General features: G+C 39.6%; 1 protein-coding gene across 34 annotated transcripts in view; it reads right to left on the reverse strand.

Moving 5' to 3' along the window:
- The window catches only part of ABI3BP (ABI family member 3 binding protein), a 125,683-nt gene extending 102,527 nt beyond the window's left edge, over positions 1 to 23,156 (reverse strand). For 17 of the 34 annotated variants that reach the window (XM_032447796.1, XM_032447803.1, XM_032447789.1 and 14 more), the window contains exon 1: positions 22,961 to 23,150. In XM_032447796.1, the coding sequence (XP_032303687.1) occupies positions 22,961 to 23,039 (79 nt within the window). In that variant the 5' untranslated portion in view covers positions 23,040 to 23,150. Of the gene's footprint in view, positions 1 to 1,530; positions 1,630 to 22,960 lie in introns of those variants that run through there. The other 17 variants (XM_032447821.1, XM_015877003.2, XM_032447818.1 and 14 more) reach the window with 4 other exon arrangements.
- Between the last annotated feature and the right edge of the window lie 4,724 nt (positions 23,157 to 27,880).

Raw genomic sequence — 27,880 nt, forward strand, 5'->3', positions numbered from 1 at the left:
GTCATTGCTGCTATGCAAAGTCACCAAGAGATGTGAACAGCTTTCAGGCTGCGCAGCTCCTCAGCCACAGAACAGCTGCAGCCATCACAGATCAGCTGCTGACACTCAGGCAGCCACTTGGTCTGGAAACGGCAGGACTAACCGAGGGCTCTACTACTACCATCATTAGTGACCTGTAATACAAGCACCTACTGAAGAATCTAACATAGATAAAACTGTTACAATAGAAGCTTCAAAACAAAACAGAACAAAATGAAAAACAAGTTGTTCAGACAGATTCCAAGCTTTTTAGCTTATAAGAAAAAGCAGACGTCAGGCACAGCATGGAGTTACAGTGTAAGGATGAAGGCAGAGTGGGGAAAGGCACTTCACAACAGCATGCCTGTGGGTGAACAATGGATATATCCCCAAAATGAAATAACACTATGCACGTGCAGACCTGAAGCTTGTGTTATAACTGTGTAACACAGCTTTTAGCGAGCTTAAAGCAACCCAGAAAGCCATCGGATCTTGCAGGATTCAAGACTCTGCTGGTATCTTGACTTAGCCAAGGAGACAGGAAGGCTGTATCTCTTAGCAAGGGAGAACCCGACGTGAGCATTCCGCAGCCCTGAGCCGGACCCAGCGGTGCGATACGGCACCCCCCCAGGCACAGGCATCGCACGGCTCCCCCCGGTACCGCTCCAGGCCTCATCCTCCACTGCCCCCATGGCTTCTGGCCCGCAGCGCAGCGCCCGGCCCGGCCTCCCCCGCCCTTGCCCAATCGGTGAATGTGGACGGGCCCCGTCGAGTAGGGCCAGCCCCTTTTTCCGGATCGGCAGACAAGGCGAGCTCGCTGATCGCCTGTGTGGGCGGGTCCAAACTAACTGGTAACCTTACAAAACCACGCCCCTGCTCTGGCTCCGGTGCCGATTGTCCGAGTAACAAGGCGGGTCGGTGATACACCCCCCCGCGCTTCCCCCCCAGGTTCTTTTCAATGTCCCCGCCTCCCCCACCAGCGTCTTGCAGGGAAAGATATGGGGTATGGGCTGGATAAGGGGGTGAAGGGTGGTTAACAGTCCAGGACAGAAGTGGCGGTGAAGGCTGGTGCTGCACGAGGGATCGAGCAACTTCTGTGGACGTGCCGCTTCTCGAAGCACAGGGCGGAGCCGATGGAGTCGACGCTGTCCCCTCCACAGTTGAGCCTGCAGAGAGAACAGAGCCGCCCCCCCCGGGCCCCGATCCCAAGGAACTACCGCCCCCCGGATCAATCCCCACAAGATCCCTAGCCCGCTGGTTAGCCAGTTTTTCATCGCGGGCGGCCCCCAGCGCCCCCAACACCAACCCCCAAGCCCCAAATCCCGAGGCTCCTCGGGTAGCGAGGACCCGGTGGGACAGCGCCGAGGTAATGCCCTCCCAGTTATCCCGCTCATAAATATCGGAGGGTGTCGCCAGCAACCCCTCCCTCTCCAATAAAACAAGAAGGGAAGTAAGCTCCTTCTTAGAAGGGGCATGCTTAGGGAAGAGAGAAGGACAGAAGGAAAAGAGTACCTTTATCACAGCTTTCATTGCGCCACCGACTCAATCGGCACCCGGCGATATAGTCCCAACGGAGGGGAATGGCCACTTCCCCCCCGACCCGGGCTTCTGCCACTCCGCGACGAAAAGGGAAAGGGGGTGTCGCTCCGCAGCAGGAACAAGCTGGTGGGGCAGCCGCACCCGGGACGTCGAGGGTCACCACTTGTTACACGGTGCCGTGCGTCCTGTTCGTCCCCGGGTATCCGCAGCTGGACCAGATGCCAACACAACAAGGGAGTGCGTGGCAAAAGGCATTTTATTAAAACAAACAGACCCTTATATAGCTTTTGGTGTAGAACATGCTAGAAAGTGGGCGGGGCTAATCCCGCCCATCATGAATATTAACTAAGGAGGAGGGACCTGTCCCATCACATCCCGTGACCCCGCCTACCGCCTAATACACTACACAATCAGAGGCAATAATCCTAAACTTTGATGCCATGTAGATAACTTGGAAGTCTGTTGATGTTCCTTCCTGGTTTCTGCAGTCTGGAATGTTGTTGCTATCCAAAGATGCATGTCTCCAGTGGCTTCATATGGTGATCATAGAATCATATAATCAACAAGGTTGAAAAAGACCTACAAGGTCATCCAGTCCAATTGTCCACCTACCACCAATAGTTCTCACTAAACCATGTCCCTCACTACAACACCTAAATGTTCCTTAAACACATCTAGGTTTGGTGACTCCACCTTGCCCCTTGGCAGACCATTCCAGCGCCTGACCACTCTTTCAGAGAAGTAGTATTTCCTAACAGCCAACCTGAATTTCCCAAGGCGCAACTTGAGGCCATTCCTTCTAGTCTTATCAATAGATATATAAGAGAAGAAGCTGAAACCCAGCTCACTACCCCTGAGGTAGTCATAGAGAGTACTAAGTTCCCCCCTGAGCCTCCTCTCTTCAAGACTAAACAATCTCAGCTCCCTCAGCCACTCCTCATAAGACCTGTGCTCCAGACCCCTCACCAGTTTAGTCATCCTTCTCTGGACATGCTCCAGGTCTTCAGTGGCTGTTTTTGTAGCGAGGAGCCCAAAACTGAACAGAGTACTAAAGGTGTGGCCTCACCAGAGCTGAGCAAAGAGGAATTATCCCTTTCTTGCTCCTAGTTGGTTACACTACTTCTGATACAATCCAAGATGCCACTGTTCTTTTGTTAGCCACATGGACACACTGCTGGCTCATGTTCAGCTTAGGGTGGACCAATACATCCAGATCCATTTCTTCTACACAGTCTTCCAGCTTCTCTGCCCCAAGCCTGTAGCATTGCCTAGGGTTCTGTGGACAAAGCACAGGACCCAGCACTTGGTCTTGTTGAACTTCATCCCACTTCCCTCTGCCCAGTTACCCAGCCTGTTCAGATCCCTCTGAAGGGCCTTCCTACCCCCAGGCATGTCAACACTTCCTCCAAACTTGGCATTATCCTCAAACTTACTAAGATTGAGATCCCCTCATACAGGTCATCAATAAAGATACTGAACAGGACAGGCCCCAGTACAAACTGCTGGGGAACACCACTCATGACTGGTTGCCAGCTGGATATAATACCACCATGCTCTGAGCCCAGCCATCCACAGCCAGTTCTTTACCCAACAAAGAGTGTGTCCCCATCCAAGCCACGGGCTGCCAGCTTCTGCAAGAGAATTCTGTGGAAGACAGCGTCAAAGGCTTTGCTGAAGTCTAGGTAGATTCTGTCAACAAAGTCAGAGTTGACAGTATTTAGGGAAAATTCTTCTTTCCATCTCCTTGGTGATGGTGATTTAGTTATGATCTCAACTCCATATTATCCTTGATATATTCCCTAATAGTTAACAATCTTCTGCTCCTTCTGTAAGCTTCTGATTACTACATTATTTCCCTTGCTGAGAGGGATGTGTAGAAGGTCACTTTTCTTCCATGTAGAATGATAAACCAGATTCCCTTAAATTCCAACACAAAGAGATTTTAAAGACATCTTGCAAACAGAAATGAACACTTTCAGGCACTGAGCAAAGCTTATATTCTTATATTCTGTTGTGTCTGGTTTTGGCACACATTATTGCAACTCTGGTGTTAAGTATTTGAATTTGTGGAGTAATATAACTGAAGTAAAAGCACAACATTAACTGTATCAAACCTCAGAGACATTTCATTGTTAGAGAGAACTCTTGGTGAAAGGATGCTTTGCCTAAAAGAGGAATGACTTTTGAGACAGCCCAGTGAAAACTGCTATATTATAAGGAAACCAACCACTGTTAACTCCTCAAAAGGAAGAAAATAGCTGCAAATTGCTGGAAGAATCCAGCTGAGAGTACCATCACTCTGGGTAGATGGGGCAAAAAAATAAAAGCAGTCATGTATAGGCAACAGGAGCCTATTTAACACCTTTAAAATGCAAGAGCAGCTACAAAAAAAAAAACAACAAAAAACCACAAAACAATGTGTGAAATATTTGGCTGGACACTATTTGGATTTAGACTTAATGTCAATTATATGAATTACTGTCTTTTTCTCATACCTTTAATTAAGAAAGGAGTAACAGGGAGGGAGTTGAATTCAGAAGCACTGGTACCACATCCTGCTCTTTGCAGATAGCTCTAACTTACTTCTACAGGAAGAACAGAGAGCTCTGATTTTCAAATTCTACTTTCACAACACATGTCCAGTCAAAGCCCTTTGTATCCCACTAAGAAATCTCAGTTGCAAAGCAGTTTGTAAAGGTAAAATAGTAACAGGTAATTATTAGAAACAGATTTTAGTAATTCCATTGCTAGTTAAAGAGAAGTCAGGAGATGAATACAGACCTGGTCACTGGGCTAGTTGCATTAAAATGGTATTTGTTTAGTAGTTCGGTGTTGGGCACAGCAGTTTTTCCAACACATAAAAGCAAGTAAAACTAAGAGGCTTTTTTCCATCAAAAATTTGGTTTCAGCAACACAGAACTGAATGCTGCAGAATTCTGTGTCCCATGAATGTACTGCATCCTTACAGTGCTGTTGGTAACAATAGCTGCACAGTTAACACAAAGCCAACTGGTTTGATTTTCAACTCTTTCAAGAAACATGAGAGAAATCGGGTGATGTGTTGACTGGAATTTGAATTAACTATCTCTTTTCTGTTTCTATCCCAAACCAAAATTGTATCTTCGGCACACCAACTAAACTGCCTTCAACTGAGGAGCATTCTATTTCTTTCTCTAGCTTAAGACAATACATCAACAGCTGGTTGAAAATTCATTGATTAAATAATTTGTTAAGTAACAAACACATTCAGAAGTAAATCTGATGTGTCAGTAAAGCAACAAGCTTGAAGTAGAAATGGAAATAGTAGCTATTTTGTATTTTGAAATAAATGCATCTGGCACCCTACATTTTGAACTGTCTATTCACCTGCTTCACTAGCAAAAACATTGGTGGGACAAGACATTATACTTGCACTTACTCGCGACTCTAGTGGTGAACTGAATGTGTATGTGGCCTCTTGTGAACATATGCAATCTTGTTTTTCATTTTTATCCGCAGAGCTAAAAGCCATGAACTCTGCCCTACAAAAGGGTGAATACAGCTGTACTGTATTACAGCAAATTTGGCTTCATCATCAGAATTCCTTTTGCCTTACATTGAAGCTGTTTATTTTTCTCTATTTCAAAGATTTTAGAGGGCATGAATGAAAGACCTAGTGATGCCTCTGCAAGTGTTAGGCAAATGAAGCATGCCATAAGAAAATATATTAGCACCATCTATTTGTGAGAACCACCTCACTTATTACTTCCAAATTGTTCACAGCAGCGGATTTTCCAATTCTGATGCCATAAATACCACCAGCCAAGACTGCAATGATAATCTAACAGCATGCAGCTTTTATTTTTGCTATTTTATATTTTTGTTTTTTCTTTGGCTCCCAAACATGGAGAAATATTGGTTGCTTGGCTCAAAATCAAACATAGCTTGAAAAGGGAAAAGCTTAAAAATAGATCTGTTTCTCTGCAGTAAAATTAACAAGAAGCACTCCTAAGCCACAACCATAGGACACTATAATAACTTAGGATGGAAAGGAATTCAGCACCCCCAGCTCAATGCAGACCTAATCAGATCAGTTTGCCCAGGGCTATGACCAGCTGAGTCTTGAAGACATCTAAAGACAAAGTTTCCAGAATGTTTCTGGGCAACTTTCTCCAGTATTTACCACTCTTGCAGTGAGAATAATAATAATAGTAAAAATAAATAAATCTTAATGTCTAGCTGGGATTTCCCATGTTCTAGCTTGCACCCGTTGCTTTTCATCATACTGCTTTGCAAAGACTGTCTTGGTTTTCTTTACATCCTCTAACTGAGTAGCTGTGAACAACATTAAATTATCTTTCCCCCTCACAGATTATATAAAAATATAATTGCTTCCAGAGACAAAATCCAAATTAATGATGAAAATGTGTGCCATATAGACCCTTAAAAAGAGCTAGAAACAATTTCTTAGTAAAAGTGGATGAGTTAAAAGCATTGTACATGGTTTTGTCTTTGCAACTTAAGTTCCCCAATGAAATGATGTTATTATATCAACACTGTACACTAGCTTAGCAGTACTTCAGAAAAAGGTTGAGTCAACACTCATTACTTTAACTTTTCAAAACACACTTATGCAAATTTATTTGCAAAAGCAACCCAGCTCATGTGCTTTCAACTTTGGCTTGTAGGATCTCTCTGCTCAGGCAGATAAGAAAACAGATGAACAAAAGCAATGCTATTCTTACCTATAACGCTACATTTATTACACAAAGATCTACTGGGACATTTAGAGAGATGAGTCATGAAAAAGTTTCAATACTACAATTCTTGTTGAAGTCCTAGCACTCTGTGTCAGTTTCTCCAGTCCCCAGTCAATTGGCTCTGTTCATTTCAGTGACATTCTGCTGGTTCAAGAAATAAATTGTGGAGCAATTCTCACTTCATTTTGAAATGCTACTTTTTTGCTTACAGAGGCACAGTTTAATACATAAATGACATGCTTTTCCCATTTTAACTATGGTGCTTAAAAGGTAGAATAAATAAATCTTGTTATTTTAGGGCTTATTATTATGGCCTATTTCTTTATTGGTACCTAGAAACTAGTAATCAATTCAGGTTGTTAAGTTGTGAAGGTGCAATAATTTAAAAACAGGGAGAATGCAATACAAAGCAAAACAAAATAAAAACCAACAATAAACAACAGCAACAAAAAGACTTCACTGAAGAAGGATCCAGACAATTTAAATTTTCTAACTCCTGATATCTGGCACATCAGGAGCTAAGAAGTTTCTGAAAAGGAAAGTGATAAAGAGGAAGCCAACTTAAATCAGTCAGTAGAAAATACAGAATTGTAATTAAGTTTGTCTAGGAAATGTAGAAGAATAGCCTGTAGCAAGATAATTTCAAGTAATAAAAAGAATATAATATCACACTTCATTCTTCATTTTCTAGCTTCTCTCGTTGCTGAAACAATTTTTTCAGCTAGTAAAACCACAGTACAAATGGTTGGTCCTTGTACTTGTTTTTGGAAATTGCATTTAACAAGGAAGAAATCATCCAGATTGGTTTGAATATCTCCAGAGAAGGAGAATACACAAGCTCTCTGGGCAGTCCTTTTCAGAGCTTTATCACATATACAGTAAATAAGTTCTTTCTTATGTTGCATGGAACTTCCTTATGTTCAAATTTCTGAGCATTGCCCACCTTGTTCTGTCACCGGGCACCCCTGATCAGACCCAGGCCCCATTCACTTTACTCCCACCTACAACATCTACTCCCCAGATGCGTCCAGACTTAAATCATAATAGTGACCAAGAGCTGAAGACTTGTCAAGAATGCAGACAAAAGAATTCAGAGAGAGATACAGAGAACTAGAGTAATACTTCCTACTCCAGAATAAATGATGTTTCTTGAGGGCAGTGGCTCATTAGCTGTCTCAGACCTCCATAGGAAGAGATGTACTGTGTGGACCCAGGGTCAGTTCCAACGCTTTCAGTGCCCTTTCTCATGTCAAATTACTGAGACTTCTTCCTTCATTTAGAATATGTATTATGATAATGTTGATCTAAAACATGCTCTTTTTAACAGATATTTAGTAGATATTTCTCAGAGAAACAGAAGGAAATCTGGCAAATTTGTCCTCTCAAAGCCTAGTTGTTCCCCAGTTTGTCTCAAGAAAGCATTCATATTGTGCAGGTATGCACTTCTTACAACTTACCTTGCCAGTTCCTCTCCAGTACTCACTAGAGTTCAAAGCTGAGTTAAATCACTGTAGCTCACTATAACTTTAGGATCAGTGAGAACAATACAGAAGGAAAGGCACAACTGTCAGCTATTTGAAGGCTAAATTTTTAGAAATGTCATTTCTATAATCTGTTTTGGGGTCAATCATGCATTTCTTCAAAGTTCCATTTCCATCATTTCACTGTCTCCTTTGCAAGGATCCTTACTCATTTTAGTTTAAAATTATTTTTTTATTGGACTAAGAACTGTAACTATTCTTTTTCTTTTTTTTTTTTGAGGTATAAAGCTAAAAAGAATCTGGACTTAAATTTGAAATCCCATGCCAGGGGTTCAGCCCCATCGCTTTCACCCTGCAGCCCATTTCCCTTTATTTGTGAAAAAAATCACACAATAAACAACACTGGGAAAAAACAAACAAACAAACAAACAAAAACAAACACAAGTACTTGTTTGAAAATAACCAGTTCTGCAGATCTGGTGGAAACAGAAACGGGAGTTAAACTTCTGAAAAATTCCCTAGTCAGAGGCCTGACAACCACACGATACTGCTCAACTTTTCATTTAAACCTTAGGAAATCCCACTCATTCATTTTCTCAGTCTGTAAACTTATTTCTGTTTAAAGGCAATATTTATTTAAGCTAGATGTTTAGCACACAAAATTCATCATCAGACAATTTAACATTTTTAAAAGTTAAGGGCGGAACAAATCTGTCACCTTAAGTGGATAATTCTCACTGAATGTCCTTAATGTTGAACCATTTTCAACAGGCATTATTTAGAATCAATAGCATAAAGATAACAAAACTTAAAAGGTCATTATTTGTGGGAAAATGAACAAAACAAAAACTTCTACCTTTCTAATGTACCTCAAATTCTTCTTGCAATTTAGATTTAATTTCAGGCACAAACTGGAACACAGGAAGTTCCATCTGAACATGAGAAACTACTACTTTACTGCAAGAGTGACAGAGCACTGGAACAGGCTGTCCAGAGAGGTTGTGGAGTTTCTTTCCCTGGAGATATTCAACATCTTCCTGGATGCTCACCTGTGTGACCTGCTATAAAGCACCTACTTCAGGAGGAGAGTTGGATTGGATAACCTCCACAGGTCCCTTCCAACCACTACAACTCTGATTCCAGATCACTTATTCATACTGGGATAGAGCTTGATTTGGACTTCATAATATGATCTCCAGAGTACTGTTCCTCTGACTTTATTCTCAGAACTAGATGTTTGTTGTTGTTTTTTCCATACTGGCCTGGTATGTCTTTCTGGGCTGATGCAACTCCACCTAGACAGACCTGACGAGACAGTGCCTGAATCTTGCCCAAAAAAGCTGGTCTTTCCCATTCGGGCTCCTCTCCTGTCCAGGAAATCAGGTCCAAGGCATCTCCACCCAGGCTAAAACTGCATCTTTGCCAAATAACCCAACAGATTCTGCATAAACTCAACAAGGAGTGCAGAAGACTGTGACTGTTAAGAGGAAGGAAAAGCTCCCAGCTGTTTTAGGTCTAACTCCTTTTTAAGCCTCCAAGAACACTAGTTAATGCAAATGCTAAAAATATACATAATATACCTTTTTTTTTTTTTTTTTTTTTTCCTCTTTTGGACCCATCTGTATATAAAGTAGTTATTTAGAGCCAGTCAGATAAATAAAAGCATGGGTTTTCTGTAATAACTCCTCCATTGGGAAAGCTCAGAAAGATATTATGAGCATAAGCAGGTGAGGGATTTAAATACTGTTGGTCTCACACTGCCCATAAATTAGAAACAAATTTATATAACCAGCATAAAAAGAACTGTGGACCTTAGTTCAACAAACTCCTTAAGAACCTGCTCCTTGGTGGGATCTGCTTAGCATTACCACTGGCATCACCTATTCACTGGTAGGCAGTGATTATCATTCCCTTAATCCACTCTTCATCTAAAAAAGTACATATTAAAATAAAAAAAAGTCAATGCATTTTTGAAGAATAAAAACCCAAAGGCTTAATGAAAACAGCATTTGTAGCTATCACTGCATTTTCTTCTAGGAGAATAGTGAAGAGATGATATCTCACTTTGCAACTCGTGTTGTTATCATTCATTACTGAATGCACTGCTAATCTGCTATGTGGATCGACATGCACTGATTGCAGCGATGTTCACACAGTGCAGCATTTGTTATAAAACATTCCTTAGATGTGATTACTACATATTAGAATACTTTCATTATTATTATTCTAGTATGTACCTGTTAGGTTGATTTTCAGTGTTTATTCATTTGGGAATCTCTTAAAACACTTATGGAGCAATGGAGAAGAATTTTAAAAGGACTGTGAAATAACTGATGGGTAGTATCTTTTCTACTGGTTTGTTTTTGGTTTTTTTTTCCCCATAGCTTAATTTCACCTCCTCATGCATCATTTAGTGATTTTCAGAAAGTGTTAGTGGTTTTCAGACAGCTAGCAGTATGTATTGTTAACATTCAAGATGTAAACTAACTTATGAGCCTCAGGACTGTCAACAAAGTATACTTCCCAATTGTAAATCTGAAAACTTGCTAAGCAGTCCTTTTATGCAGTGGTCTTCACTGATTGTCATGTCTAAGTGGTCTCTTAATCACTGATTAGCCTGTGCACACAAACCTTTCCTATTAAACAGAGCACTACAGTATGAATCTAGTATGAAATTCTAAGTATGAACCTCAACTTGCACCAGGGGAAATTCAGGTTGGAAGTTAGGAAGTACTTCTCTAAGAGAGTGATCAGGCATTGGAATATGCTGCCCAGGGAGGTGGTGGAGTCACCTTCTCCAGAAGATGAGAACGATTGGTGGACATTTGGAGTGCATGATCTTAGAGATCTTTTCCAACCTTGGTGATTCTATGATTCTATGAATAAATTTTACAAGATCTAGAAGTCAAAGAGTAGAGTATGTGAACCATGAGAAAAAGCCTGAGTTTTCTCACCAAGAAGAAAAGAGTATAGCTGGAATGTTATATATATAAAGAAAGAAACAAGCAAAAAACTGTGGGAAAGCAGAAAGAAAAAAAAAACCTGGTACGTATCTGTAAAAAGCAGATGTAATTGACAGAACCAATAGTGAGGAACTGATAAATATAGCAAAGCTCTCAAGAAATCTCACAAACAAGCACAAAAGGGACAAAATGATTTCATGAAGGCCACTTCAGTAGAAACAATTTTCCACTTGAATGGTACTGGTTTTTCTTCTGCAACCTTACATATGTACCATGAATCCTCAAGAAGTGCTACCCTCTCCAACTAATAGCCTATTTCCTACCTCACTGATACAGATATTGAAAATCCAGTAAAACTGGTTATCTTCAGTAAATAGATAAGACAAATAGAAGCACCAGGGAGAGGCAAGATCCCTCTGTCATGTAAGAACAGAAAAATATCACACTACGTTTGCTTGAGGAATAGCAGAAAAGAGCATCCAAGAGATGAACTGTTCAGCCTAATCTCAATTATCAGAAACATATGGAACAAATGGTCAGATCTCAGCACATAGAGAACAAAGAGGAGATTCAGAAGAGCCAGCACAAATTTACCACAGCCAGACCGTGTGTGACCAATCCTGATGTCTTCTGTAATGTTATTACTGGCTTTGTGCACAAGGTAAAAGTAGCACATATCATTTTCTTTGACTTAAGCAAAGCTTTAGACACAACCTCCACAAGCATCCTTGCAGCCAAACTGAAGAAGAAAAGGCTGCATGGGCAGAGCATAAGGTGGATGGAAAACCATGCTCAAAGAGTAGCAGCCAGTGGTTAAAAGTCCAAAGCCCTCCCTTGATATTCTTTCTGATTCTCAAGCAATATCCACAGCAGTACCTAAATTAATTTCAGTGGAGGAGAATGCTTTCTGATTTGAGTACACTTAGCCCACATAAGATAATAAGATGTGTGACACATAATGATCTTCTTCCAAATTTAACAGACTAATTAGCTTGAGACAATCAGAAACAGGCACCCACCACAAGGCGGACACTGCTGCACTTCTGACACATCTATGCATCCAGAAGGTTTGTTCCTCTGTGCAGTTTTAATATGCCAGTACTCTCTTGCATAGCTCTTGAGAAACACAGTACTCAGTAGCCTTTGTCACAAATTCTTAAAAGAACCAATAAAAGGTATCTGAAATCAGATATACATCAATAGAAGCAAGTTTATAATTATAAAGGGATTTAATGATCTACTTCTTTTAGAAGCAGCTAGAAAGAGAAAAGTACAATTTGTCTGTTACATTGAAATTGTGTGTCTGGAGACATGGCAGGAAAAGACATTTAACAATCCTTAAATGTATGCAATTTTATAAAAATATCCTTCCTACTTTTGTACTGCCTAATAAGAATTATTTTCTAATTATAAATTGTTCATTATGCTGCACAAAACTTCAATAAAACTCTCTATAATAACATGTAGCACATGATGAAAACTGAAAGGTATCATACATTCTCAGAAAGTCATGATGACTCTTAAATTCCAATATTGCAACCATCCCATTATCATGCTAAGCATCTGAATTATCTGCACAAAGTCTTATAAAATGTAAGATATGCAGGACTTCAAATACTGCAAATATTAGCAGCTTAGGATATGTAGTTGGCAATGGCATTTGCAATATTCTGTGTTTTAGCATTGTAGTAAGTTCCCTATTTTTAAGCAGCTGATAAAGCAATTAAATATCTGAAGTCTACTGTCTGTTTTGTGCTATAAAACTTTATAAGTTATGAAACTTCATTATTTACCAAAGGCAATAATTAAAGATCACATGCTAGTAATGCTTTGAGGGCTATAATTTGTTATTCTCAATTCTATCAGCAAAGCTTTTAACAATTTATTTCCTTTCAGTTTAGAAACTTCTAGACACACATAATAATGCACATGCTCAGAATTTCCAACAGAGCAGTGATAATAAAGTTAATAAAGTGTTTTCACTCCTGCTCTGCATCTCCAAACCAAACACTCACACATCATAGACACTAGCTGAATACAGCTGAATCCTATAAGGACTGATTCCAAATGCATACAGTTCTTTTCCAGATGGAAAACATATCTCATCTTGTACCACTAGATGAGGTGAATCTCAAGACTGATGATCTTGCTTCTTGTTTAAAAACAAAAAACAACACACAAAAAAACCCCAACAAATTAAGAAAGATCACAGGTGATTCTCTTCTCCTACAGTTACGCATTCTGAGTTTGAAATGACAGGAAAGCTTCTACAGCTCAAGAAAATGTCTCCAGAAAGAAGCAACAGACTTCCTCCTGGTTTTTAGGAGTGAAGACAGAAATGACTACTAAGAAAAATATTTATGATTTTGGGGCAGAAGGTGGGCATGTACAAATACATGCTCAGAACCGTCAGCTGGGCAATTTGTGCTTTACTGACTTTACATTTTCACTTGTACTTCACTCAGAAGTGTATCCAATTGTTTATGGCAAATTCACGCTATGTAGAAATTGACGTTTCTTTCATCACTGATCTTGAAACTCAGTGCAGAGTAGATTACGTTAATTCCCAAGGGAAATTCTCTGGTTTAAGACCTTATAAAGCACATACATTCTGTTTCATGACTTCACAGTTCATAGGTTTTAACAAACAATATGATCCATCCCATGACCCTTTCGCTCGATATCTAACAAATGGTTTAAAATTTACAAAAGGAAATTAAAAATAATAATAATAATGCACATGAAAATACCTGCAAATCTAAAAAAGCCAGGCCATAGAAAAAAAACACACAAAAAGCAAACAAACAAACAAACAAAAAAAAACAACTAATATTCACAGTGTCTGAGATTTCTAAACTGAAACTGAGCACAACTAAAAGCATCTAGTTCCTTTGATTCAGCATCTATAATTTCTCCTCTCAGCCTTAACACTATGAATGACCTTATGTGCCCTGTAAGTAACTACACTGATAGCATATGATACTCATCACAAATTTCTGTAAGTACTTCCAAGTGAGAAGAGAGCACAATATCCATTACATTATTTAGAAGCTTTGCTTTCTAAGAACTCTTGCACAAACAACATATTAATGCTTTTACAAATGGCTTTTTCAGCTGGAACAGTACAGAAAGACTGATAAAAGCCTGGAAGATTAAAATAAATAATTTTTATTGCAATATACTTATCAAAATTGACCTAGACAAGCCAGAAGAAATGCTGAAGGGAACATAATCACAAAATCTCAGGGGATGGAAGGGACCTCATTGAGTCCAACCCCCCTGCTAAAGCAATTCTCTACAGTAGGTCATACAGGTAGGCACCCAACCAGATCTTGAATATCTCCTCAGAGTGAGACTCCAACACCTCTCATGGCAACCTGTTCCAGTGCTCTGTCACACTCATAAAGAAGTTCTGCATGTATGTATGGAGCTTCCTGTGTTAAAGTTTGTCATGGTTTTGTAACGTTGCTGTGACAAAGTTTTAGGCCTTTACTCCTTGTCCTATCACTATGCACCACTGAGAAGAGCCTGGCCTCATCTATTTTCCTCCCACCTCCCTTTAGATATTTATAAACATTAATCAGTTTATAGCCTTCTTTTCCACAGGCTGAACAGACTCAGATTATTCAGCCTTTCCTCATGAGAGAGCTGGTCCAGGCCCTTTATCATCTTTGTCTCCCTTTGCTGAACTTCTTCCAGGAGATGCCTGTCTTTTTTGAACTAGGGAGCCCAGATCTGGACACAGTATTCTAAATGTGGCCTCATCAGGGTGGAGTAGAAGGGGAGGATAACCTCCCTCAACCTGCTGGCCATGCTCTTTTTAATGCACCCCAGGATACCATTGGCTTTCTTGGCCACAAGAGCACACTACTGGCTCCTCACCAATGGGCTGCCTACCATGATGCCCAAGTCCTCTGCAGAGCTCCTCTCCAGCAGATCAGCCCCTAACCTGTACTGATACATGCAGTTATTCATCCCCAGGTGCAAGACTCTTCATTTACACTTTTTAAATCTCATCAAGTTCCTCTCTGCAGTATTTATGCTTGTAATTTTTTCATAGCATAGTTAAAAGTAAGTAATAGGCTACCTGCATGGTGCAATATCAGGAGTCAAGATCAAAAAAGAAAGTATCTATTGTTTAGCTTTATGACAAAGTATGGAGACCCGATGCCGGCTGAACACTCAGTCCCCTCCCCTAAGAACCTAAGACAGATCTTAATTGGCCTAAGAAAATTCATGCCTTCCATACTGAAATGAAGCCATTTCTCTAACCATGTAACTAACACGCAAGCACAATCATATGCTGCTCTATAAATAAAGAGCAGTACAGTGCCACTTAATCCGCCCACCTCAGTGTTTGCATGAGCCAGAGATAATGGAACTCAGCCAAAATTTCCTGGTCAAACATTAATTTTCTTCCTATTTTTGCACCCCAGAACTCACATTCTTACTGATTTTCAGACTATTGCACCCATGCCTATTATTTTCTGCATATGCTTGGACATGTCATGCAGACACACCGAGATTTAAAAACAAAACTGATAAGCGATATGGCCTGAAGTCTTGCATTTTTTTCCACTGTGCATCTTTCTTGTTCATGTACAGGCCTGAACTGTGGTAATGACAGAATCATTTCAAAGTCAGAAAAACATTTCAGTTTTACATGTAGCTTTACATATTTGTATTATTGAACAAAGCATAACTCTATGTGTTCTAAAATGTTTTCAGACTTGCACATCATAGAAAGAAAAATTAATGTGAATAATAAATGTAGAGCAGTGGCAAGGAGCTGACAAAAGGAGATTTTTTTTTCCCTGTTCAAGTTCAAAAATAATGTTATCCCACACACATTTCAGTACTCTAAAACTGGCCAGGCTCCCAAAGCATTAATTATGTAGACTCATCCTGAACACTCTGTGGCCATTTATAGATTTATGAACTGATGCCACAACTGGTTTTGATGGGAGAGAATACTACAGCTTCTCACTGCTTCATTGAATTATGCTTTTCCTGAGCACATTTCAAGAATAACGTAAAACATTCGGAGTATACAAAAAAGCAGAAGTAACGCTACAAATTCCCTCCCACTTTGAGAACCCACTTTGCCATTAGCTCTCTGGCTTGGATAAGGCCCTGCATTCCCAATTTCAGCATCAAGCACCTCCAGTAGCTAGCGTCCTGACTCTTTACCTGTATGTTTTTTTCCAGTAACACTGATATAGTGAAGATTCTGAGTTGACATTCCTGCTGTAACCATCCTTATGTAACCTAGCTTGCATATCCTCTAGTTTTGGTTACATCACTTTGGTAAGGCAATGAGCACAAAAACACTGAATTCTGGTGGTCAAAGTATAATCACAACTTCATCAACAGTAGAAATTCAGCTGATGGTTCAAAAGCTCGACCCGCTCTGATTTACTTCACCACATCTTACACTGATTTGCTCAAGTGGGAAGGCTTAGGGTTGTTCTGGTCAAAGTGTAATGACATTATCAGTATGTTTTGAGGGAATGGTCTGGTCCTTGCCTACACAAAGGCTTGCTTCTTGCCAGGAATCATTTTTATAAAAGCTATCCTCAAAGCAAAACAAAATAGATAATAATTTCCTAAAGCATATTCATAGAACACATATCTAGCCTATTTTACAGAAAATCTATTTTCTAAGCAATTGCATTTGAACTAGGGTGTGCCAGGCAAGCTTGGGTAGCATCTTTTCTGCTTCTGGTTGCCCTCTTTCACTACCGACTGGACTCCTGTCCTTACAGTGTCCTGTTTAGAGCCCTTACCTTTTCAGAACACTGATATGTCTTTCTTCATAGGAAGTCTAAAAGGACACTGCAGCAGTCTATGCCAGGGAGCATCTCAGACCATATCCCACAAAAAGCCAAGGTTTAGAGCATTCCACACCTGCAGATGTATTCAGTTCACCACCACTTTCAAGTCTGCACTTGAATTTCCCCAAGGAAAAGAAATCCACTAGGACCTGCACAAACAGTTCTGACTGGCAGGTTACTGCTAGCCATTTGTTCCCCCAGAGCAGACAGCTTTCCGTTTGCACATGCAATGTGTAGAACACACCTGGTAAGACCAAACACTCCAAAGCATCAGCTCCAGTGACTGTCCACAGCACCAGCCCTCAACAGATGTGCAGACTGACATCTGCATCCACAGATGGGTCTGGCCAAACAGCAGCAGCATAATCTAGCTTACAGACCCTCCTCAAGTGAGTCAAATAGACTGCATTGCTCAAATGGCTAGATACAAAAGATAGCATGAAAAGTACACTGAAAAATTATAGTCTGAACGAGATACTGGGAAACTGAAAATCAAAGTGAAGAAGTGGAAGGTTATACAGATCACCCAGCACTGAGATCATTTTGGAAGCTTTCATATGTTCTGGATTTTAATCCTGGCAGATCCTGCCCACATTTATCACTGTCGCATCATTGCCAGAGCCAGCATAAAAATAGAAATCTGGTATTACAGATTATCTTTGGACTTGGAAGTCTGACACAGAGTACCAAGTTGTGATATATTTTTCATGCAATCTTAGAACAGAACTGTCTGTATGATAAGCTACCTCTGATTGAATGAACAGCTACAATGCCAGAATTTGTAAGGGTTGTTTTCACTTTCAGCAAAGGAGGAGACAAATTTGCTATGACATCTCTACTGACTAAAAACCCTAGTTACTCAGTTACACCAGATAAAAAATTCCTTTATTTCTCAAATGACTTCACTGTCATGATGCACAATTAAATGTGATAGAGCTATTTCACATAAGCCTGATCACATGAGTACGTGGATCACTAGAAAGAAAATTTGGTAATCAGATTGATGACTTGGAGAATAAAGAGATGCAGTGGAATATAAGCTTGCTTACCATTGCAGACCTTCCCTCTTAACAGAATACTACCACTCATTTTAAAAATATCTGAAGATCAAAATACTTGTTATTTCCATTTCCAGACATTCAAGTAAATGAATGAATGAAAAATGGTTGTTTTGTCCAAACTGGTTCTTTTTCATTGCAGTGTGCTTTCTGAAGGCTGAAGCACTGTGTATTTTGAAAAAGTCCCCACAACGTTTTGTAAACTATGGAGAAAGAAACATACAAGAAGCATGTCTTTTCACTCTTTTTGAAATGTTTTGACACAACACCTTCCTTATATGTTCAAATAAACACATTTCAATCTTTTTCCTATCTTACCTTATTTCTCTTCTACCCTACAGCTACCAAAGGGGTGCATGTGGCACAAAAGCTTGAAGATTAACTTGGCTGTTGTAGTACAGTGACTGTGATGTGTTGTAATAACTCAACGTTGTTTTAACTGCTTGACACCAGTAAGTAAAAACACATGCTGTTCAATCTCTGGTTAGGAAGAAGTATTACATAACATAGCCCAGGCAATAAATTTAGCAGTGAATTAAATTAGCCCACTCCTTTCACAAGTGTCAATGGTAAGTTTGGAACTGTAGTGTAAATACAGTGTTCTCTCAAAGGGATGTCGGTTATACTTACCATGAAAACAAATCTTAGCTAGTGGTTATCTGCAATAGTTTCTAACATCTCTGTAAACTTACCAAACAAAAAGATAAAGTAAATCTATTATTTGCTCCACTTATCTCCACAGATGACAACTGCAGAAACAAGAAAGTTTTGGATCTGGTTTTCCCTGTGTAGGTCTGTAAATAAGGATTTTTCACAAGGTCCTATGAGCAACCTCAAGTCTATTCCTTTCCTCCTTAGAAGGCAGCAACAAGGAAGGAGGTGAATTAAGGTTTCCGCAGTGTTTCCTGGAAAGCAGAATGGGACAGGCCTGACTCCTGGAAAGAGGAACAAGGATGAGACTGAATTCTGGTCTACCTGATGACTAATTCAAATAGTAGGAAAGCCACAGAGGTCAGAAACACATCAAAACAGATAAATAAGACTTCTTTTTTTTGAAAAAGTTTTAAAGTTAGAAGTTTATAGAAAGGGATCAACTCCAAATTCTTTTCAGCTCTAACAAGGGAAAACAGGATGTGAAGATACACAAAAACTATCAGAAACAGACTATAGTGAAAAAGTGCAGTTCTATGCACATCTGTGTTGTAACTGGAAAGTCAACTAGCAAAGTCAAAACCATGAAATGCTGTTTTACCAAACACTAAGAACTTGTTCCACAACTGTTGCCTTAAACAACATCTGTATTGGGTCCAGCTGGAATGATACCAGTGAAACACAGTTTACAAGGCAGTACAGTCTTGTGGATTATGTCCTGTAACTTGTTTATTCTTGATTCTGTGGCTTTGCTTTTTTTCATCTCCCTCTCAAATTCAGGATGCTCTTCATACTAATTCATCCTATAAAGGTAAGACCTTTTCTTTGCAGTCAGTTCCTGTCTAGAATGGCCACACTGTCTTCATCAAGGATGGAACATTAATGTTTCATGGAATCATAAAAATCAGAGAAAGTATGACAAATAATAACTCTGACACCTATGAACCACAACTGTTTCCTCCTATGAATCATTCACATCAGTAAAATATTCCAAGTATAACAGTGTTGAAGTGAAGAATTACACACTGGATAGCACTGACATGGTGGAATAAAAGAAGAGATAACATCAAGTTAAAAATGCCCAAGCCTCTTTTCTTTCTGATGAAACACGAAACTCTGGAAGGATAGCTGAAGGAGCAGTGGCCCACATACCTGACAAAAGAAAGTACCTAGATAAGTGCCAGCATTTCCTGCTCTGCCATTCTGTGACCCCATACATAGAGAACATTCGCGTGGACTACAGAACTTTTTCAGCTACTGAAAAATAAACATAAAACTGAAGAAGGCATTGCCTTTATGGTAAAACATAATTCTGATCATCTTTCTCTCTTCAATAAAACACCTACAAAATCTTAAAATAGAAAGAATCTGAATTGTGACATATCTCATAACCAACTCATCATTTGCTTTTTGGTACAGTATACATAATGAGGAATTGCCAGACAAATAATGTTCATCTGTACAGAGGCCACTATAACTCACCAGAAATACAGAGAGGCCTATTTTCTATGTAAAGAAAACTTTTACAATGTAGAATACATAAAAGCATCATAAAGTTTCTGTGGGACATTGTGGCACACACCCACAGCTGCACCAAGTGCAGGACGGGAGATTGACCTTCATGTGCTTAGTGATTGCCCAGCCCTTTTTGTTCAAAGTATTTAAAGTAATTTATTGGTAAAGAACATTTGGGAACAGCAACAACACCACTTTCTTTGTCATTCTGCACAAACCCATGCTTGTGGAAGTGAAAGCAAAAACATACATATTTGGTGTGGTGAACCACACGTGTTCTAGCCCCCCAAACAGCACATCCTCACAAAATCTCTGCAATAGTTCTGAAAGTCAGTGACATCTGAAGGGTGTACTGGCACTATTCCTTTGCAGCTGTGGGAGGCAAGATGTTCTTTCCACCTTCTATTACTATTATTACTAAAAGGAAATCCCAGTCCATGAGTACAGAGATCAGTGTATTTCACCTCCTGGAGAGATGAACTGAGCACATGAATTCCAAAGCAAAATTAAGAATGAAAAGAGAACTTGTTCATGAGCATGTACATCATTACAAAGCAAATTCAGCTAGATTATTCTCCCTCAAGTTATAAAGTTGTCTCCACTTGTCCCTACAGAGCAGTAGGGACTGCGTAGCCTCAGCTAAATAGTTGGCCACTTAGAGAGAATCATAGAATCATAGAATTACCCAGGTTGGAAAAGACCTTGAAGATCATCAAGTCCACCCGCAGCCTAACCGTAGTACCCTAACTCTAACAATGCTCTGCTAAATCGTATCCCTGAGCACCATATCCAAACGGCTCTTAAACACATCCAGGGATGGCGATTCAACCACCTCCCTGCGGAGCCTATTCCAGTACTTAACTACCCTTTCTGTGAAGAAGTTCTTCCTAATATCCAACCTACACTTGCCCTGGTGCAACTTGAGGCCATTTCCCCTCGTCCTGTCACTTGTCACCAGTGAGAAGAGACTTGTCCCACTCTCACTGTAAGCATCTTTCAGGTACTGGAAGAGGACAATAAGGTCTCCCCTCAGCCTCCTTTTCCCCAGACTAAACAGCCCCAGCTTCCTTAGCCTCTCCTTTTAGGACTGATTCTCCAAGCCCTTCCAAGAAAAGGACCTCAGTGGATTTTACAGAATACTACAACTCATTTTAAAACTAGCTAAAGATCGAAATATACTCTTTTATTAGGAAAGCATTCTGTATGTCCTGCCAAGCAGAAGAGTTTTGCAGACAAAGCCAATTCTTTGCACATTTACAGACAACAGATAGGTAGTAACATATTTGTTATTTTTCAACAGTCCATTGTAAATATTAACCTGAGATGCAGTTGCAAACATAAATATATAAATAAAATAGGCTGGTGTTAACACTGCAATGGAGAGCCTTTAGAATCATAAAGTTGTTTGAGTTGGAAAGGACCCTTAAAGGTCATCTAGTCCAACTTCTGTGCAATGAACAACGGATGAGGTTGCTCAGAGCCCCTCCAGCCTTACATTCAGTGTCTCCAAGGATGGGGCATCCATCACATTTCTGGGAAACCTGTGCCAGTACCTCACCATCCTTTGAAGAATTATTTCATTGACATGAAATGAAGTTTCCACCTGCAGCTGTATTCATTTGGCAAGCAGAACTTCACTTCTGCAATGTTTTTTTAGGTTCTTCCTTCAAAACTGACAATACATAGAAGGTTCCTCTCTGCCCTGCACAATCCTCTGCTATGAGAACTGCTACAATAGTTTACTTATAGAATGCTTTTTGGATAATGTTCATGTCTTACAGTCTACTCAACATGAATGGCAACAGTATTATCAACTGCTTGCAGTTGATACTCCACAGTATTAGCTGCTCACATTTCACTACTCCACATTAATAGCATGCAGAAAACTCCACATTTACACCAGCTTAAAAAGAAATAGTAACTTTCAAAAGAGCACAAAAAACAAACAAACAAAAAAAAACCAACAAAACCAAACCAAACAAAACAATAACAACAACAACAAAAAACTAAAAAAAATAAAGGATGGGAGAAGCAGGAGCTTCAAAATCATAAAATGGTCTGGGTTGAAAAGGACTACAATGCTCATCCACTTTAAATGCTCCTGCTATGTGCAGGGTTGCCAACCCTAGTTCAGGCTGCCCAGAGCCACATCCAGCCTCTCTTTTCCCCAGTCACCTCTCTTCTCCTCAGAATTTTTAGGTTACCCACCCATCGATCAGAATCTCATAGGAAGCCCCAAAAGGGCTGATTTCATACTGAATATTGTCATAAGGAACTAAATCACATCTTCCTTTTTAACTGTTCCTGGTTGCAGTATATTGCAGATGTAAAATCCATTACAAAGCACAGTGCACACAGGCAAGCACATCTACAAAGCAAGAGCAATACGTGCCGTACAGACACAGTTGTGAAAGTTCTGTTTAATGCCAAAATACTACAACGTGTTTTACGATCTAGATACAAAAATATTTTCATTTTATGCTAAGACTGTTCTTTATGCAGCAATAAATACTAGTAAAAGACAACATTACATGGTTTACATTAGCAAAGATGATAAAGGATTCCTACTATTGTTCCCCCAGACACCAGGAGAGAGGAATAGTTAAATATTCTCAAATGTCTGGGGGAATGAATTTTTCTTGTGGAAAGAACAGTTTGAAATGGAATTGTTTTTAATAATCATGTTTTTCTTCCTCAAAATGCATGCAATCTGACCTATAAAAGTAATTTCTTATTCAAACGTTAATGGAAGATATAAATGGAAAGCATAAAAGTTATTTCAAGACAGAGCTGAAATCATCTGCCAGCAGCACAGAGTGCTTTCTTAAGTCACATATTCTTTATGAACCTACACCAGAAATCTGCACAACACTATTTAAATCATGATAAATAGAGTTATGCTGCTTCACAGTACTTCTCATAGAGTCACAAGATAAAATAAAAGCATTTCTAATTGTTTTTATTCAGGAGCTTTGAAGTTACTCTCAAGTGCTTGGACATTGCCCTGTTGAATGATCTTCTACCTTTTTAGCTATCTTAATCTTTCCCATCATGTTGAAAGCAAATTTCCATGGAGAACATAAGCATTAAAAACAAACAAACAAAAACCCCACAACAGAAGAAAAACAAATGAAACCCCAGAAAGTTGTCATAGTTACTTGCCTCTGGGCAATTTCTGAGCACTTCCCAGGTTTACTGCAATATATCCACAGAAAAGGAGAAGGACCAGTCTTGGCATCATGGTTACAAACCCAAGCTTGCACCGTGAATGATTCTGACAGGTATCACACCAAAGTACTGCAGCTGCATTTAAGGGAACGGTTCTCTCTGTGACAAGAGGCAGCAACACTTTGACACAAGCGTAGTTCACACAGTGGGAGGAGACAGGATGACATCATTCACTCCCACTGGAAAAAGAGAATTAGCAGTGAAGAAAAAAAAAAGATTATCAGGCTCCCCCTACAATCATCTTCTGCCTTTTTCTTTTTCACAGGGTCCTTCTACCACACAGGACAGACTCTTGACTCATCACTGAGATTTCACACAAATAAAAATCAGACATTTCAATACCTCTATTAACTGAGAACTGCTCCATGAAAACTGGATTTAACCTGCAAAATTAACATTCACGCTGCTCAGACATCTGAGCTCAACATTCCTGCAATCTCAAGATTTTGCTTAGGATTCCTAGACTTGGCTTTCCTTCATGCAAAAGTAATACCACTTACGCTTGACTTGACATTATAAATAGGCAAGATAAATATTTATTCAGTGAAAGATTTGTGTTTTCAAAACTAAACATTCTTTTTTTTGTTTGTTTTGTTATACATGATTTTGTCACTTTAAAAGCAATTTATATTTTCCCCTTTGTTCATGGCTTTGAGTCACTGGGAACAACACTCAGTAAAAGCAAAAAGGCAATGCATCTTCCAGAGGTCAGACCCTCTCATTAACTATATAATTGTAAATGGAAAAGAAATACCATTAATTAATTCCACTTAAATCTATTTCACTCCACAGTGAGCCAACTAAGCATAATACTTGGTCCTGCCCATAACTGAGAGGGTGGGAAGAATAGGGTGGAGCAACACAAAAAGTTTACAAATGAGTAAGGAAGAATTTGGTCTCGCTATATGAAAAAGGAGAGCCAAAGAGGTTACATTTATTAAACTAAACAGTGATCTCTCTCTGCTCCCTGTCATTCCTCCTCCCAATCAAAAACACAAGAAAATACTTTTTTTCTGATTTACTAACCCAAATCTGGGAATAGTGAGTTGGAAGTCAACAGTATAAGCAGACAGACCCCTATGGAAATTTCCATACACCATTAACTGAAGAGTCTTTGGTGAGGATATAGACTCTGAAAGTGGATTGTTTTATATGAGTGCTAAGAATAGATAAATGCATCAGCTACAATTTGGATGAGATGAAAAGATACTAAAAAGGTCATGGAGACGGATAGGAGTGTCCAAAAACACTGACCACACCTGGTGGCCAAAGTGTTCCAAGTGACAGAAAGCACAAAAAGCTGAAAACATGTTTTTTTTTTTTTTTTTTTTTTTTTAAATAAAAGGCTATGGAGTAGTTTCTTAATAGAAGGGGTGGGAAACTTAATTCTGGGTCACACACAGCTATCTTTTTAGTACTGTTAGGTGGACTCTATTGGCTTGCCTAATGGCCAACTCACTCTCCTTTTAAAGATCACAGAACACCTTTCAACAAAGTATACAAAGGCCAGCTTCAATTCAGGAAAATCTCAGTGAAACATACTGTCTATTTGGCTATATGACAACATAGATTTTCTCCCATTTTACAGAGATAAATAAAGTCCCATTCCTGCTATCATAACCACTTGCTTCATTGCTGCCAGTTCCACCTTTCCTCTTCCTTCTATGCATCATCCAAACAATTCTTCTTTGTTTAGTGTGCCAAACACTTAACCTTCCCCTTGAAAGTCTGGCAGACTGCAGGTCCCTTCCCCTCTGATCGTTCCTGTAGATAACAGCTCAGATGAGCCCAGATTTTAAAGAACCACATCACAGTGCGTTTCCTCCCATCTTATTAAGGATGTGTTTCACCAGAGGCAATTACATGTTGATAAGTAGATGCAATTTAAGTAAATTTATGTCAAACATACTCTGAGAGCCCAAACTCAATAATACAACACCCTCTTTTTTCCAGTGTGCTCCCTCCATCTGCATTGCCCAGGTAATTTCGTCCACTACTTTTCTTACAGGACTGGCCTTTTCTAGGAAACTTCTATTGCACAGAACAAATGGAAAAAACACACCTAGTTCTGCTTTCCTCTTTCCTACATCTTTCTGCAGTTCACTGAATGCTGCCTGCTGCAGTGGAAGAACAATCACGGGAACAGAAAGAGTTCCTGAGTTCAGAAACTGCATTTCTCGTTTTGTTGGAGAGCTGCTCCACAATCTGCACTTAAAACAGACACAGCCTCACAGCAGAAATTATCTAATACAGAAGTTCCTCAGGATTCTCTCATCCACACAACCCTGGAATTGTATTACCCATTTTTTGACTCTTACAATTGCATGAGGAGAGGATTAAATGCAGGAGGTTCAATTCATGATAGTTTTGTGTTGATAAAACTTAGCGAAAAGGCAAGAAAAAATGAGGTAAGAACAGTTATGAAAAGTCTCAATCAGTTCACATTTGTTCAGGAAAAGTAAAGTAAAAGGCAAAAGATTTGGCCCCCTAACAACTCCTCCTCTTCAGCACCACATTAATACTTAAGTAACAAAGACAAATACTCAAACATTTACTTGCTTACCTCAGCTTTCACTGGGTCTCTCTGGGGCAGATCTCAAAAACAGAGATTCCAACAAGATGGTATCACTGCTAGTCTGGGAGCAGAACAGAGCTTTTCGAGTTCTATTTTAATAGTTCCCAGACCAGCGATTATAGTAAAAACAAGACTGGAGGAAGGAAAAGAGAAAGGTGGGGGAACAGGGGCTGGGGAGAGCAGGAGATGGGATTTTACATTTTGTTTCCAAATACAAATATTCCTTTGTTGAAATTTGGGCTCAGTTCTGTTTCATCTATCAGCCCTGATTATTTTGACAAGCCAAAGCCAAGGTGACTCAACTCCTTACTTTTCTAATCTAAAACAGGGCAAATGTGTAAAACAATCTTAAAAAATGAAATCCTCTCTCCCTTCTGTAAAGCACAGTAATACAGCATTGAGATCACTACAAGTAAAAACTCAATTTTAGCACGCTTGACCCATCTCCATTACAGTAAGGTCTGCTTATACTGTATCCTACACCAGTGTTGTCAATTGAAAAATGCCTTTGTCATACAATATGCTATATAAATGTTAAATATTATTTTCTTTCATATGACTCAATTATTGGTCACCCTTTCTTGCAAATGTCACAGGACCTACTCCAAAGGCCTATAGAAAGACACCAAAGAATATTCTTACAGAGGTGTTGCTCAAAAAGGAAACTCATTCCACTTCTTAGAGGATTCAATTAGCTTTTCTTTCTCATCTTTGAACTCTCATGTTAACAAAAGTACTTTGTGGCTTGCTAATCTATTGGTCAAATGTGAGGTGAGATGTACTCCTATTTAACAGCACATTTACGATAGTGTCTGTGGATTACTGCATCCTCATCCCAAACCGAGTTTCACATCTCAGAATCAGTGAGATCAGAAACAAAACTGAATGAAAGAAAAATAGTCAAAAGGGATGAGCAGAACGAGAGCAGGGCTCTCATGACACTTTGTACTATGGTTGATCAAATGTTCCAGCGCTCACTCATTTGACACTTGTAATCTCAGACAGTGACTCATCTTTACTAGCACGCTGTGGGCTTCTCCAAAGTTCTGCCTGACACGGAGTGAGGCAACAAAGGCATTTCTTATTTTTCTCAATGAGTTTATTATTTTATCTTGATACACTCTTCATTGCTCAACACAGTATGCTTGGTGCTGTACTTTCTCCTACATTATCATTACTCAGTATATAAAGATAGAGAATCAGTGTAATCACAGATTTTCAGCTCCACCCTGTTCTCAGTATTTTTGCATTATTTTACTTAGGCCTATTTATTTTCCCCTTTATTAATTATTTCTTAGAATTCCAAAATTCTCTAATCACTTGTGATTTTAAGTGTTTTCTCTCATGTTATATATTGTGTTGTTGCCTTTTAAACGAGCCCAGTACCTTGTTGACCTGCTGTGTCATCAGAGCCCATTGCTGGCTCCAGTGCTCCTTGCTATCCACCAAGATCCCCAGACCCTTTCCAGCAGAGCTCCTCCACAACCAGTCAGACCCCAGCCTATGTCATTGCAGGGATTATTCCCACTCAGGTGCAAGATTTTGCAGCTGAGCTTGCTGCGTTTTCTAAGCTTCCTGTTGTCCCATTTCTCTACTATGCCTACTTTGCTCTGGATAAAAGCACTGCCCTTAACAGTATAACCTGGTTGTCCCAGTTTTGTGTCCCTTGAAAATTTGACAAGAATCCCATTACCTCCTCCAGGTCACTGACCAAAAAGCTACTGTATAGGTCCTAAGATGTGGGTACTCCCCATCTTACCAGCATTCAGATAGAACGTAATCCACTAACCGCTACTTTCTGATGTCAGTCATCCAACCAGTCACCCAACTAGCTGACTACACTTTGTATGAACTGAAAATATACAGAAGTAAAACACATTCTGTCTGTGCTACAGTTTGTATTTTGAAACACTATTGAAAAGACAGCTTCTTTGAACAAGTACTCAATACATATAAATACTTTTTCCAAAGGGCTCCTTCTGTGAAGTCTTCCCCATTGCTTATACATCTTAACAGAAACAAACTGCCTAACCTTATACAACACCTATAGCAAAACCCACCTATCCTTTTGAGCACTATGTAGTTGCTGAGTACTGAAAGACCTTGCTGTCTGAAGAAAGCTACTTTTATATCTTCTACCATCAACACATTTGTGCCACTTGAGACAGTTAACACAAATGTGGCCTTTCCATTAATGGAATGTCTACTCTGCAACATTTATCCCAAATGTGTCCTGTTCATATCTCTTCTTTCACCATATCTTTAAATGCTTTAAATAC

This window comes from Coturnix japonica, chromosome 1 (assembly GCF_001577835.2).
Source record: "Coturnix japonica isolate 7356 chromosome 1, Coturnix japonica 2.1, whole genome shotgun sequence".
NCBI lineage: Eukaryota > Metazoa > Chordata > Aves > Galliformes > Phasianidae > Coturnix > Coturnix japonica.